Source organism: Oryx dammah, unplaced genomic scaffold (assembly GCF_014754425.2).
Source record: "Oryx dammah isolate SB20612 unplaced genomic scaffold, SCBI_Odam_1.1 HiC_scaffold_13, whole genome shotgun sequence".
Classification (NCBI taxonomy): Eukaryota; Metazoa; Chordata; class Mammalia; order Artiodactyla; family Bovidae; genus Oryx; species Oryx dammah.
Window position 1 is genome coordinate 749,458 of NW_024070197.1, and position 15,646 is coordinate 765,103.

At 43.3% G+C, this 15,646-nt stretch overlaps 1 protein-coding gene across 1 annotated transcript; it reads right to left on the bottom strand.

Annotated features, from left to right (window-relative positions):
• Nucleotides 1-250: 250 nt before the first annotated feature.
• On the bottom strand, nt 251-15,422 carry LOC120871803 (zinc finger protein 211-like). Its single transcript, XM_040251760.1, has 2 exons — nt 13,444-15,422; nt 251-3,994 (listed from the first exon to the last, which is right to left on the bottom strand). Exons 1-2 carry the CDS (start codon nt 13,628-13,630, stop codon nt 2,457-2,459), a joined length of 1,725 nt encoding a protein of 574 aa, XP_040107694.1. The 5' UTR covers nt 13,631-15,422; the 3' UTR covers nt 251-2,456.
• Nucleotides 15,423-15,646: the final 224 nt, after the last annotated feature.

Genomic DNA, 15,646 nt, shown 5'->3' on the forward strand with positions numbered 1-15,646 from the left:
TTTAACTCTCTCTTCCATTTCTGCTCTTTCTGTTGCTATGATTGTAAATCCAGGCTAGTGACTGATGGACACTGTGCTACTAGCTTCTTTCATGTTTCCCAGCTCCCAGCTCCTTTGTGCTTATCAGCAGTGACACTTGTTTCTCTAAGTTCTTTGCCTTCTGCACCAGAGAAAAATGCTTTTCCTACTCTTGTTAAACATCTATAAGTTTTCTCTCATTTTGGCATTTGGATCAATTACTCACTTTGGGTTTTTTTGCTTTTTAAAATTAATTTTTATTCTTTTAAAATAGGTGACTATCACGTGCAATATATTCTGCTACATCCTGGGGTAAAATGGTAAGAAGTGTATCCCTGCCTTCAATTGCTGAGAAAAACTTAAGTTATACGGTAATTAATTAACCTAATTACGCTTCATTATCTAGTAGGATGTCCTGGGAAAATGGAAAGAAACATTAAACTGGGAGATACAATTTGTTACCATGTGCTTGTTTGCACCACAGGGACACAGTCTGCTTTGCTCCCTCCCCAGACACCTCTCCCAATCAGGAATGTTTATGAAATGAAGGAAATTCATCTCAGGCAGGCCACTGGTTCACAATAGCTACAAGCCTACAAGCCCTTACGGGCATTTTTATTTCTAGTCCCCATGCCCGTAATCGTGGCCAAAGAGGTCATGGCCAAAGTGACACGGCACATGTGGTTAAGCAGCCAAGTGACTATTTCTTTCTCATACAGCAAAATATAGTAGCTTCTCATGTGATACTCAAATGTGTCCTGCTTCTGTGTGAAAGCAAACTGAACAATCAAGAGCTACACATCCTCCACATGGCTGAACACCCCTGGAGGCAATGTTTCTCTTCCTTCATTATCACAGCACCAAGCACCTAGAGGCCACCCCTATAGCATGAAGTCCAAAGTTATTCAAAGCAAGCAATCCTAAATTGTTTACCCCGCTCTGCCAGACCTTTCCCATAGAACCTCAACACAGACAGTGGTCTGAACACTCCCCACTCTTGCCTTATGTCTCATGACTACCCTGATAACTTTCCCATGTGTTTCCAGGATCTGTGAGCATTACTGTTTTCCTGTTTTTATCTTGTAGCCACACCTGAGTGATCATCTCATAAATAATACAAATCACTTTCATTGATACTCCCTTTATTAAATGTCTGGTGGTTTGTACCATTCAGAAAATACAATCTTAACAATTTTCCATGGAAAATTCACCTTATATTTTTAAAATTTTTAATTACAGTAGGAAAAAAGTAAACATTTTAATTACAGTAGATTTACAATATTATACTAGTTTCAGGTGTACAGCACAGTGACTCAGTATTTTACAGATTCTACTCTACCAAATGCTATTATACAATAATGGCTATTTTTTTATCTGATACAGTATAAACTTGTTGCTGTTTTATAAATAGTTTTAAATCTCTTAATCCCATACACATAATTTGTCCCATCACACTTCTGTCTCTCCTATGATAACCATTAGTTTGTTTTCTATACCTGTGTAGTTGCTAAGTCATGTCCAGCTCTTTGAGACCCCATGGACTGTAGCCTGCCAGGCTCCCCTGTCCATGGGATTCTCTAGGCAAGAATACTGGAGTGGGTTGCCATTTCCTCCTCCAGAGGATCCAGGATTGAACCCACATCTCCTGCACTGGCAGGCAGGTTCTCTATCAGTGAGCCACCAGTGAAGCCCCTAAACCTGAGTTTGTTTCTGTTTTGCATGTGTATTCTTTTATCTTGTTTTCAAGTTGCACGTAAGAGATATCACACAGTATCATACAAGTCTCTTCTCCACTCTTGGCTGCCCTAAACCCAGTGCAATGCTGTGGCATGGAGGTGCTGGGAACAGAGCCTTACCAGGTAGATAATGGGATCATTCATTCACAAGAAAACCACAAATGTTGCTTTCCAGTGGACAGTCATGCCCACTTAGCATGGAGTGCAGTGTATGAGCAGGACTCTTGAGGAGGGGGGGCAGGGACAGAGGATGGATTAGGTATTCTTTGAGTTCCCAAAGCTGGATTGGAAGGGAAAGAGGATCACAGTGACCAGACTCCCCTTGTCCTGAAAACAGGCAACCTGACATAGAATCCCAGATATCTGTCCAGTGCCGGGAGGTAATAATTCGAAAACTCACCCTCTGTGCCTCAAATCCCTCCCTAGAAACGGTCCACTTGCTGCCTGATGACTGTACTTATCTCCTCCCACGCTGTTACGACCCCCAACTCCAAGGCTAGTGCTCGCCTCATTAGCTGCATTCGTGAGGCCCCTTCTCCAGTGTGAACTCTGATAACCAAATAGACCTGATCTACTATTAAGATTCTCCACATTCACTGCATTCAAAAGGCCTTTCTCTAGTGTGAATTCTCTGATGATCAAGAAGATTGGACTTTATTAATAAAAAGACTTCCCACACTCACTGCACTCATTAAGTTTTTCTCAGTGAACTCTCTGGTGATACCGAAGGCTAGAGCTAGCAGTAAAAGACTTCCCACATTCACTGCACTTGTAAGGCTTTTCTCCAGTGTGAACTCTCTGGTGATACCGAAGGCCATAGCTAGCAGTAAAAGATTTCCCACATTCTCTGCACTCGTAAGGCCTTTGTCCGTTGTGAACTCTCCGATGACGAAGAAGGCTCGAACTGCTAGTAAAACATTTTCCGCATTCACTGCACTTATAAGGCCTTTCTTCAGTGTGAACTCTCTGATGATTACGAAGGCTCAACCTAACAATGAAAGACTTCCCACATTCACTGCACTCGTGAGGCCTTTCTCCACTGTGAATTCTCTGATGATACCAAAGGCTAGAGCTAGCAGTAAAAGACTTCCCACATTCACTGCACTCATAGGGCCTTTCTCCAGTGTGGAGTTTCCTCCTGGAACGGAGGTGGTGCATTTGATTAAAGGATGTCCCATAGTCACTGCCCTTATACAGCACCTCCCTGTTGTGAACTTTCTGATGATATCGGATGCCAGCCAGAGTTATAAAAGACTTCCCACATACATTACAGGCATAAGGCCTTTCTCCTTTGTGAATTCTCTGATGTCTATGGAAATTGGAGTTGTTGATAAAAGATTTCCCGCATTCATTGCACTTATAAGGCCGTTCTCCAGTGTGGATTCTTTGATGTACATAGAAAGAGGATTGATGGGTAAAACATTTTCCACACTGAGTGCATTCATACGGCCTTTCTCCAGTATGAGTTCTCTGATGTCCAATGAAACGGTTCTTATAGGTAAAAGATTTATCACACTGCTTGCACTGATAAGGCCTTTCTCCAGTGTGGATTCGCTTATGAATCCTGAGATACTTTCTTTGGCCAAAGGATTTCCCACATTCAGTGCATTCAGAAGACCTTTCTCTAATGTGACCTTTCTGGTGCTGAACATGGTTACTTTTGTGAGTGCCACCTGTGAACTCACAAGACCGTTCACTAGTGAGGATTCTCTCATCTTGAACAAGTACGTCTGTGCGGCTGGAGGCTTTCTTGCCTTCTCCCGAGCTCTGATGACTTTTTCCACTGTGAAAAACAGCTTCACAGTCCTTACGGTTGTTTTGTTGATTCCTGGTGTTTTGGGCCTGTGACTGAATTCCCATGTTGGCCACGAATTCCTTCCCAGTCTCGCTGTATGGGGAGAGACTTCCTGATGCATGGATCGTGCAGCTCTTCAAAGATGAGAGTTTCCCCGTAATATGTTGTAAAAGGGTCTCTCTCGTGTGCTGCTTCTGGTGCTGCTGAAAGTCTGCAGTGAAACAGAACTGTTTTCCATGTGCCCCACATGTGTTGGCTTTCTGTCCACTATTTGCTCCCTGCTCTTCAGTCAAGTGCAAAATGTTTCTCAAGACCAGGATGCATATCTTACAGGGCTGGACCTTCTCAGCAGGCGAATCTGTCCTGGGAGTCCCAATCTGTGACACTCCTGCAGATTTGCTCTGTTCAAAAGGTGTCTCTTCGTCCCCAACTCCAGGCCAAGAACCTGAAAACAACAGTGAAGTCCATATTGAGTTTAGTACAGGGAAATGCCACCGTTACAACTGTACATCTGACACCTGAAAGAACAAGTCCACAAGACTGTGTTCAGGAAATGGAGTTGGGGTCAGACTGAGGAAGCAGCTGCTCTGTGTTACAGGGCTTTAAGGTTACAGGACAGATGAGGTCTCAGCAAACACAGGACGCAAGGACTGGGTATGGAGCAAGGGTGAAAGGCCTTTTCTACATTCACTCTTATCAATAGCTTCTGCCTGGACCACAACTGCTAGTGATCTTTTCTCTGCAGAACTCTATGTCCAGGCCTCAGAAAATCTGACTGGAACAGGTATCTGGTGTTTAAGGAATATTAAGGGATACTCCTGTGTTTCAGGACAGCAACAGTGTCAGAAAATACTCTGGAGGAAACACTGTGAAGACCAATAAAATAAATGGTTTAGAGAGGTGGTAGGGAATTAATCCCAGGCTGGAGTCAGAATAAAAATGAGAAGTAGGACTTCCCTGGTGCCACAGTGGGTACGAATCCACCTGCCAATTGAGGGGACATGGATTCGAGGCTGGGTCTACCATGATTTCACATGCTGTGGAGCAACCAATAGCTACTGAGCTTGTGTGCTACAACTACTGAAGCCTGCAGGCCTAGAGCCCATGCTCTGCAATGAGAGAAGCTACAACGAGAAGCCCGCCTACCACAACAAAGAGTAGCCCCCACTTGTCACAACTATAGACAGCCCTTGCAAAGCAATGAAGATCCAGCCAAAATTAAAATAAGTGGATAAATAAATGAGAAGTAGAAGAAACTGTAAGTTGGTAGTGTCAGAGAAAAGACTATAGAAATGACTTGTGGCCACTGGCAATCACATCACACTAAAGGCACTAGTCAAACAGGCTGGGTTCCTGGAATGACTCGAACACAGACCTGACATGAAGCTATCCCAGCTGCCATTCAACTTGGCCAGGCTACCTGAGAGTGCTTTGTGCTGAGACCAGAATCATGTCCATCCTGCGAATCATGAAGGACTGTGCACTCTCAGTTCAACAACTACATGGAAGGCAAATGATACAACTCTTAATAGAAGAGCAGGTCAGGTGAGTGGCCAACACCAGCCCAGAAGAACTCAGCACACAAAAAGGGACAATATTTAAATACTGCAAAAGAAGCTCTGACGGAACCAGATGAAAGGATGTACAGCAGATGGAATACAAAATGTTAGGATTCCATCTCCTCACCTTAACAATAACTGTGCTGACAGAATCCAATGGTAGCTCTTGGAACTCGAATCTATTGAAGATCTGCAGTTTCCCAAGTTAAATTTATTTCAGTCAAGTTCAGTTCTTAGCTTCTGGAGCTACCCATTCCTCAACCCAGAGTGCCATGGCAGGCTACTGTGTACATGTTTCTAGAGCAGACTGCACATACTTTTCATGAGCCAGCGTGGGAAATAAGGACCTAGTTAGCCCTCCAAATGTCAGTGATCTATAGTTTAACTGCTGGCTGCTGCTCCTAAATGCATGTGAGTAATACAGAGGAGAACACCCATTGCTGTAAATGGTACCACCGATACACAAATCTCTTCCCCCTCTGGCTGAAGATTTTAAGGGCCAGTGTCTCACCTCCTGCTCTTCATTTTTCTGTTTTTCCCTTTTGAGAGTGAAACATTTGAGGACTAAGGCAATCAAAAGCAAACACTGGGCTTCCCTGGTGGCTCAGTGGTGAAGAATCTGCCTGTCAGTGCAGGAGACACAGGTTTAACCTCCCGTCTGGGAAGATCCCACATGCTGTGGAGCAACTACGTGCATACGCCACAACTACCGAGCCTGTGCTCTAGAGCCTGGGAGCCACAACTACTGAGCCCATGTGCCACAATCACTGAAGCCCACACACCTTGAGCCCGTGCTCTGCAACAAGAGAAGCCAGAGCAATGAGAAGCCCGTGCACTACTAGACCGTAGCCCCTGCTCACAACAACGAGAGAAAAGCCTATGTATCAACAAAGACCCCGCACAGACAAGAAATGAACAATAATTAAAACCTCATAAAAGACAACCATTTATATTGTGGAATTTTAAGTCATGGTGCACCCCCAAGGAAAGGCACACTGAAAAGCCTGTCAGTTTACATCTCATGTCAATATACAGGAAAGAGACACCCTAAAAACATCAAAAACAAGAACCCCCCTCCCCCCACCGCCCAGCAAACCCTGGTTAATGGCAAGCACAGTATTTCCAGAGTTACAACCACAATATGCCAATGTTCAGTTTTCAACAACAAAAACTCACAAGGCATACAAAGAAGGAAAGGACAATAACAATCAACAGCCACTGTACCTTATGAAAAGGTACAAGAAGAATAGATGGTAACTGTGCTTAGTTGCTCACTCATGTCCAACTTTTTGCAACCCTATGGACTATAGCCTGCCAGGCTCCTATGTCCATGGGGATTCTCCGGGCAAGAATACTGGAGTGGGTTGCCACATTCTCCTCCAGGGGATCTTTCTAACCCAGGGATCGAACCCAGGTCTCCCACATTGCAGGTGGATTCTTTACTGTCTGTGCCACCAGTAGAGCCCATAGTGACTAGAAAAACATTTTCAAATTGGTAAACAAATGAACCAAAAAAAATTTTTAAGCTGCCTCAACAAAATGGAACTAACAATAAAGATACAGCAAGTTGTTTTGCCCTTTTTTTTTTTTTTTGATTAAAAAAAAAAAGAAATTTGGGAGCTGAAAAGTACAACTGCTGTAGTGAAAAAAAATCACTAGAGAAATTCAATGCAGAAAAACATCCCAGATTTGAGGCAAGATATGAATGTAAACATCTAAAAACATAAATGAACTTAAAGCAGAATAAACGAGAAGACCCACATTGTGGGACATTATAATCAAACTGCTGAAACTCAGAGAATCTTGAAATCAGTGAAAGAAGTGACTCATCACAGACAAGGGGTCCCAAACAATATCATTAGCAGGTTTCTCATGGGAAACCTGAGAAGGCCAGAAGACAGTGGGCTGATATGTTCAGACGGCTGAAGGAAAAAAACCTGCCAACCAAGATTCTTTCAAAAATGAAGGAGAAATTAGCATATTCCCAGGTAAACAAAAGATGAGGAAGTTTAAGAAATGCTAAAGGGAATCCTTCAGGTTGAACCGAAAAGACACTAAGGAGTAAAATGATACAGATAAAGCTGTATAGAAGCAGCAAAAAGATTTTTTTTTGGCCTGCCAGCACAGCTCTTAGTATTTTAGTTCCAGACCATGGATTGAACCCAGGCCCATGGCAGTGAGACTGCAGAGTCCTAACCACTGGACCACTAGGGAATTCCCAGAAAATTTTAAAATGTTATTGATGGTAAGCTGGTATAAAAATTAGTATGCTCTAGCTTTAGGATATTAAATGTAATCCCCATGGTAAATTAAAAAAAAAAAAAGGAGAAGAAGTTTTATAATGTACACAAAGGAAATGAAAAGGGAATTAAGATATTTCACTACAAAAAAAAAAAAAAATTAACTAAACACAAAAAGAGAAAATAACAAAAAGGAAGGAATGACAAAGCTCCAAGGCTTTTACAGAAAACAAAGAGCAAGACGAAAAAAATAATCTCTCATCAATAATTGCTCTAAAGTAAACAGATTAACCTCTCAGAGCAAAACACAGACTGGCAGAATAGATTCAAAAAAACAATCCAGGAAACTCCCTGGCAGTCCAGTGGTTAGGATTCCGCAGTTTTACTGCTGAGGGCATGGGTTCAATCCCTGGTCACAGAAGGAAGAATTCACAGGCTGTGTGGCACAATCCAAGACGACGATGACAACAACTGTATGCTGTTGACAAAACACAAGTTGAAATTGAAAGATAGATAAAGATATTTCGTGCAAATAGTAACAAAAATCACACAAGAATAGCTATAAATCATACCAAACAATAAGGATTTTAAATCTAAAAAGACTACGAAGGACATACGTTTTGGGAATTCAGTGTAAAATGATGCAGTAAGTATAAATAGTCACACACTCAATAGTAGATCACTGAAATACATGAAGCAAAAACTGACAACAAGAGGAGAAACAGACAGTTCTACAATAATATTTGGAAATTTCAATACTCTACTCTCAGTAATGGATAGGAAAAATAGATTTAATTAGATAAAGTTTATACCAACCATCCTCTCTAATCACAACAGAATTAAGATCCATAACATGACATATGGAAAACTGAAATATCTACAAATTTCTGGAAATAAATAGGTTCAAGAAAATAATCACAAGGGAAATCAGAGAATATGTAAGAGACCAATGTAAACAAAACGCCACAGACTAAAACTACAGGATTCAGCAAAGGCAGTACTAAGGAGAAAATTTACAACAATAAATGCTAATGTTAAAAAGAGAAATATCATAATCTTTACAACTTGATGAACTACAAAAACCAACAACAACAAAACACATGTTAAATAGACAAAGCATTATGAAAAAGGAAATGATAAAGATCAGACAAATAAAATAGCCAGAACATTCTGTTCTTCTTAATAAGGTAACTGACAAGAAAAACAAGTGCTCAATTCCAGCCCTCTCTACACATGGCTGTCCCACCTAATGGAAGGAAAATAAACTGAAAGTAACTTGTGAACTTCACAGGCCAGACACACAAGCTCATTAAAAGACTGCTAAGTAAACATGCTATGAATGCTTCCAGTACTGTGCAGGCTTCCCTTCTCCACATCATCACACTGGAAATACAAAACAAGTTTGATATATATGCTGATTAATGTTTGGTAGAGTTGGGAGTTTGGGACAAGTGAAGAGGAACTAAAAAGCCTCTTGATGAAAGTGAAAGAGGAGAGTGAAAAAGTTGGCTCAAAGCTCAACATTCAGAAAATGAAGATCATGGCATCTGGTCCCATCACTTCATGGGAAATAGATGGGGAAACAGTGGAAACAGTGTCAGACTTTATTTTTGGAGGCTCCAAAATCACTGCAGATGGTGACTGCAGCTATGAAATTAAAAGACGCTTACTCCTTGGAAGAAAAGTTATGACCAACCTAGATAGCATATTCAAAAGCAGCGACATTACTTTGCCGACTAAGGTCCGTCTAGTCAAGGCTATGGTTTTTCCTGTGGTCATGTATGGATGTGAGAGTTGGACTGTGAAGAAGGGTGAGCACCGAAGAATTGATGCTTTTGAACTGTGGTGTTGGAGAAGACTCTTGAGAGTCAACTTGGACGGCAAGGAGATCCAACCAGTCCATTCTGAAGGAGATCAACCCTGGGTGTTCTTTGGAAGGAATGATGCTAAAGCTGAAACTCCAGTACTTTGGCCACCTCATTTGAAGAGTTGACTCATTGGAAAAAACTCTGACGCTGGGAGGGATTGGGGGCAGGAGGAGAAGGGGACGACCGAGGATGAGATGGCTGGATGGCATCACGGACTCAATGAACGTGAGTCTGAGTGAACTCCGGGAGATGGTGATGGACAGGGAGGCCTGGCGTGCTGCGACTCATGGGGTCGCAAAGAGTCGGACACGACTGAGCGACTGAACTGAACGACAAGAAGTCTGGCATGCTGCAGTTCATGAGGTCGCAAAGACCTGGACATTTGAGAGATGGAAATTCAAAGAAAGAACTCAAAATTCTAGACGTCAAAAAGACTGTAACAAACATGAAGAATGAATATGATGGGCTTATTGATATACCGGACACAGCTGAGGAAAGAATCTCTGTGCTTGATGTTCTCTTTGTAGAAACTTCCAAAACTGAAAAGCAAAGAGAAAAATGAAAGAAAGAAATGCAAATCAAAACTACAATGACCACCTCACACCAGGCAAAATGCCATTATTAAGAAGTCTAGAGGGGCGTCCCTGGTGGTCCAATGCCTAAGACTCCATGCTCCCTTGCTTACCAAAAAAAAAAAAAAAAAAGAAAGAAAGAAAGAAAACTTCATGCTCTCAATGCAGGGGGCCCAGATCCCATCCCTGGTTAGGGAATTAAGATTCCACAAGCTCGAGATAAGAGTTTGCATGTAGCACCTAAAAGCTCCCAGGTGCCCCAATTAAGACCCAGAATAGCCAAATACTTACATACACACATATTAAAAACAAAAGTCTACAAATAACAAATGCTGTTGGTGCAGCCATTATGAAAAACAGTATAGATGTTCCTCAAAAAGTTAAAAGTAATGTTGCCATTATGATCCAGCAGTTTAACTCCCGGGCATATATCCAGCCAAAAATTTTAATTCAAAAAGATATAGACTCCTATGTTCACAGCAGTTGAATCAGGCTCATGAGGATAAAAACAGAGAACACAAATTAATAACACAAAAAATTCAAAATAAAACATCACTGTAGATACCATGGAGATTAAAAGAATAATAATGAAAAATATGAGCAATCTTCAACCCCATGAATTTGATCACCTAGATGGCAAGGGATCAATTCCCTGAAAGATAGTCTACTAAAACTCACACAATAGATAATCTGAATAGGTCTGCATCAATTAAAGAAAATGAATCAGGGGGCCTCACTCGGGTTCCAATGGTTAAGCTTTGGGCTTCCACTGCATGGGGCATGCATTCAATTCCTGGTCAGGGCCTAAGATTTATCATGCTATGCAGTGTGGCCAAAAAGAAAATTCTTCCAAACATGTAATGAGAGAATGTATTATACAATTCTCTATAATCTCTTTCAGAAGATAGAAACAAAGGGAATAGCTCCCAACTCATTCTTTGAGGCCAGTATTACTTTAATACCAAACCAAAAACATTAAAAGAAAACTATACAATAATATCTCTCATGAACATAGACACAAAAAGCAACTTTTAAAAATCGATTAAAAAACTATATAAAAAGAATTATATACCATGACCAACTGAGCAAGTGAAACTGGTTTAACACTTCAAAGTCAGTTAACATAATACCTATCAATACTTAAAAGATATCAGTACTTAAAAGACTGGTATCCAGTTGTGTAAGTTCTTATATTTTGGAATATTTACCGCTTAAATATATGCTTGCAAATATTTTCTCCCACTAGGTAGGTTACCCTTTGATTTTGTTGAGCTTCTTTTCCTGTTTAGAAGCTTTTTAGTTTAATTAGGAAAAGGTATACTTATTGGGAAGGAAGTAAAACTGTCTTCACTCTCAGATGACATGATCAGGTATGTCAAAAAAAAAGACACCCTGCCAAAAATATCCTAGAACAAAAAGTAATTACAGGCCACTCTTGCCTTCTGAGATGGCCCACATTCTGGGTTTATCTCTCTAAATAAGCCTGCTTTCACTAAAAAACAAAGTTTTCAGGATACAAAGTTACAATATAAAAACCAATCACTGACCTACATACCATCCCCACAAGAAACTGCAATTTAAGGCTAAAAACTAAATACCATGTACATTAGTACAAAAAAAAAGAGAAAAAGAAAGTGATATTTAGTTATAAATCTACCAAGACATGTACAAAGGGCAAAGCTTCAAAATGTTGGGTTTGGGCATGATTTCTTGTCTATGACAACAAAAGCACATGCAACAAAAGAATAAACGAGATACTGAACCTCAAAAAAAAAAAAAAAAAAAAAAAAAAGACCATTTTTTTTTGTTTCTTTTTTTTTTTTTTTTTTAATGCAAGACCCATTTATTCTGTATACTTTTGCCAACACGGGGACATGCGCCTTCACCCAGACGGGAGATCTTTCCATTCACTGTGACAACCTGTGCTGAAAACAGGGGTCTCAAGGTTCCAGCTGCGAGACACTCAGGACTAATTGGCAAACTTCATTGACATTTTCCCCTTGGGCGGGGGTATAATCCAGAGACAGCTCAGGCCTGTGGGGTGGGCTCGCACAAAAGATCCTGCACCTCCCAGCTGGAGGACTTCAGGACCACGCCCTGGGGTGCCTGCGGGGCTGCGGCCACTGCAGGCGGACACCACGGCCTTCGGGTGCCTTCCTGCCCCCACCCCAGCCCCGACCCCGTGGCCGGGCTGTCATCTCTGGTTCCCTGAGCTCCACGTGGCCTCTGTTCCAGCTTCTGTAATGCGCACAGCCGCTGCCCCAACCCTGCTGATCCACACCAGGGGGAGAAGCACACGCCGCTACTGCTTTTCAACACACGATGCGATAAGCCCGCACGTTCTTCAGAGGAACTTCCAAGGCCGTGCCTTTCCCAGGCTCTGTACTGCCCTCGGGTCTGGCGGCGCATGGCTGCTGGGCTGCTCTCCGGGGTTCCCACCTTGGGTGGAGACCTCAGGACAGCAGCAGGGTTCCGGAAGGCAAAGACAAGCCTCCTCAGCCTCATCCCCCGAACATTCCACACAGTTTCTAGGGGGTTCAGCCACTGGGGGTCCTCAAGCGGGGTGGGGAAGGACATGCTGCCGCCAGGCTCAAAGGTGGACAGACTGGACCTGCTGCGACCTGCAGCCGCTGACCTCCGGCAAGTCCACGTCACCCCGGCCCCGCTCCAGTGGAGAAGCTTGGTCAGGAGCATGAGGCTGCTCACCCTTGCCTTCGTTCACAGGCTAACAGTCGCCATCCTTCCCGTTAAGCCACCGCTGCCTCGCCTGCCTCGCCATGTTCCCGAGGCTTCCAAGCCAGGAAACTGCGGAGAGCACCCCGGGCGGAGACGCCGGGCGCGGGGCTCGGTCGCAGGCGGGCCCTGGGGCAGTCGGGCCCGCGGCCTCCCATCCAGAGGCCTTAACGCGCTGCCACCGTCCTCTCCATCCCCGCCGCCCAGAAAGGTGCTTCATACCTTTAACATAATGTCATCTGTCAATTAGACCTCAAGAAAGGTATGGGGGAAAAGGAAAAACCTGACCTACTGCACATCACAGGGAACTATAAACATAGTAAAAAGGCAACCACAGAGTACAAGGAATTAATACCCAGAATATATGGATGGTCTAGAACTCAACAACTAAAAAACCAATCTGATGAAAAAAATGGGAAAAGGACCTGGATAGGTATTTTTGAAAAATATACACGGAAATTCCGACAGTAGAGTGGTTAAGACTCTACACATTCACAGCCATTAGGCCCAGGTTCAATCCCTGGTCAGAGAACTAAGATCCCAAAAGTCAACATGGCTTGGACAAAAAAAAAAAAAGATATACAAAATGGCCAATAAGCACACCATAAGGGAAACGCAATGGAAATGGTAAAGATATACCACTACACATCCATTAGATGGTAATCATCAAAAGACAAAAATTAAAGCTGCAGGCATGTATGTAGGGAAACTGGAACCTTGAAAAAGGTTGTGGGAAGACTAGCTCACCATCTGTTTAGTAGTGCCCATGTCAGTGACAACACTCTTCTGTACAGACAGGTACAAATAAATATCAGATACATGGTAACCACGGTCCACATGTAAGAAAGACAGAGCTGTCCCTAGGGAAAAGAAGAAAAGCAGAGCCTAGCTCAAGAGGATAGAGGAGGGAGTGGGGCCTTACCCAGCATGCATACAAGTGCAAAGTTCTCCAACATGACATCAAGGTACAGTTGTATCTGAGCCTCATCAAGAAGACACCATTCTTCCTGGGAGAAGTACACGGCCACATCCTCAAAGGTCACATGGCTCTGGGGAACAGGGACAAATAAAATCATCAACAGTCTCACATTTTCCATCTTCTCACACATCTTCCCGACTGTCCAACCTGATGGAGTCTCCTGATACCTGGGGAAGAAAAACTCCCTCCTCTGATCTGAACTTCCTGTTGCCTCTGGAACACACAGGCATTTAATTTCAAGCTGAAATTCTGCTCTTCCCTGTTGTTTATTCCCACCAGAAAAAAAGACCTGCACTTACCTTAACCAGCTTAGCCTTACCTCAAAGCACTTCAACATACTGGTATGGGTTTCAATGTTCCATTAATTCCTCCATAGAACCAGTGTGCACTCACTACCCCAGGCACAGGGTTGTCAAGGTCCCCAAACCGAAATGTTGGGAGAATGGCAGGTTAAGAGCCCCAAGACCCTCCTCAAATACAAAAAAGGTGCACATGAGAGTGCACAAGTAAGGGACTGGGACAACCTCCATTGACTAAACGTTCTTCTGCAGCTGGGGGAATCTGTGGGAACATGCAGACCACAGAGCAAAGTGACCAGGGCAGTGCTGCAGGGGCTCGGGACTCGCCAGGGCAGCTGCCTGGCACCATAGCCAGATAACCTCAGGCTGACTGGCTAACATCTACTGTATGACTCCATCCTCAGTACTCCCTTTCATCAGCTGTGAACTCTGAGAAGCCATACTTTCCATTGCTCAAGTCCTCATCAACCCCTACAGACTTTTCTTCCACTGAACAGGCCTTGGAGAACTTTTAAAAGCCCAGAGATCATGTGCTTCCTTTACTCAAAACTCTCCAGCGCTCCCAGTGCCCTAAGAAAGGTACAACCTCTCATCTGCCGCTCCACTTGCAGCCTGGCCTCGAACTTTGTTTTTTGAAGAAACACGATGGACTCCAGGTTCCCTAATGTTGCTGGTTCAGTTGCATCTCCAAGCCTCACCCACACCACATTACACCTGTGGTCAGAAAGAGGGACACCACCCCTGAAGGCCTCACTGCGGCTGGGTCAGGCATATGAGATAAAGTGTGAAAAATGGGACATTTCCTGCCATATCTGTAAACAAAAAAGATGTCACAGTGATCAGCGATTGCAGCTCTCTAGTGTGAGCCAGTGAGCCCTAAGGGAATTCAGGAAGGAGAATACCTGCCATTTAGCAGCCAGCAAACTACAGTCACTCCTATGCGGAGTCCTGAGAAACTCAGGACACGAAAACACAGGATAATGGCCCCAGATAGCAGAGGTGCATATCAAAGGAGTTGTGGAGCTCTATACTGATATGATAGGACAATATCTCCATAATTAGCCAAGCTCCAGGGCAACCATTGTGACGTTTGTTATGAGCCGTTCTGTTCCTAACCACCCAGCTCCAGCCTCCATAGGACATAATATACAGAATCCCGACTATTGACCTAACATCACCCCTGTCCACAGGGATTTTCTTTTCCTTGAGGCTATAAAAATAGTCGACAAGCCCTTGAGCCACCCGCTGTTCCAACAGTCTCCTGGAGGCTCTCCCCGGTCAGTTAGGAAGTCCGCCCTCTGTCTTTTCAGCACCTCTCTCTACCTCACCTCTTTGTTCTCAATAAATGTGCTCTAGTCTAAAATGCTTTGTGTCTGGAAATTCTTTTTCCACTAGAGCTCAGACTGCCACGAAAGAAATGATTTCAGTGAGCCCGGACTCTCACATCTTTCCATACACAGAAACGTGCTTAATTCTTTAACTTGGGTTATCTGACTTTCCTTAACAATAATCTTTTGATGTTCAAACACCTGCCCTTTGTTGCAAAACCTATATATACGCTGGCTTTGCTAGGGAAAGCACACTGACTGAAATCACCTGCCCTGGCCAGGTACCATAGTAACTATTTGCATGAGCTGTTTTACAGCAGGAGGTCCTGGTAAGGAACACTGGAACTAATAAGCCACCACCAACAGGGAGAGATCAGGAAAGGTTAAAAAAGTGACACCAGGTGTCCAACCACCTCCCAGAATCCTCCTCACTGGCATCCATCTTGGCTGAACAAGGCGTGCACCACCCAGAAGGACTCTGAGACAGAATGATTGGCTAAAGACAACCAAAGCGAATCC

What these genes read in the sequence shown, in the direction of transcription:
- LOC120871803 (XM_040251760.1), bottom strand. Translation starts at nt 13,630, where the DNA reads ATGTGTGAGAAGATGGAAAATGTGAGACTGTTGATGATTTTATTTGTC. An exon ending in TGCACTTGTATGCATGCTGG is followed by an intron (nt 3,995 to 13,443) that starts GTAAGGCCCCAC and finishes TGTTGTTTTCAG; the next exon opens with GTTCTTGGCCTGGAGTTGGG.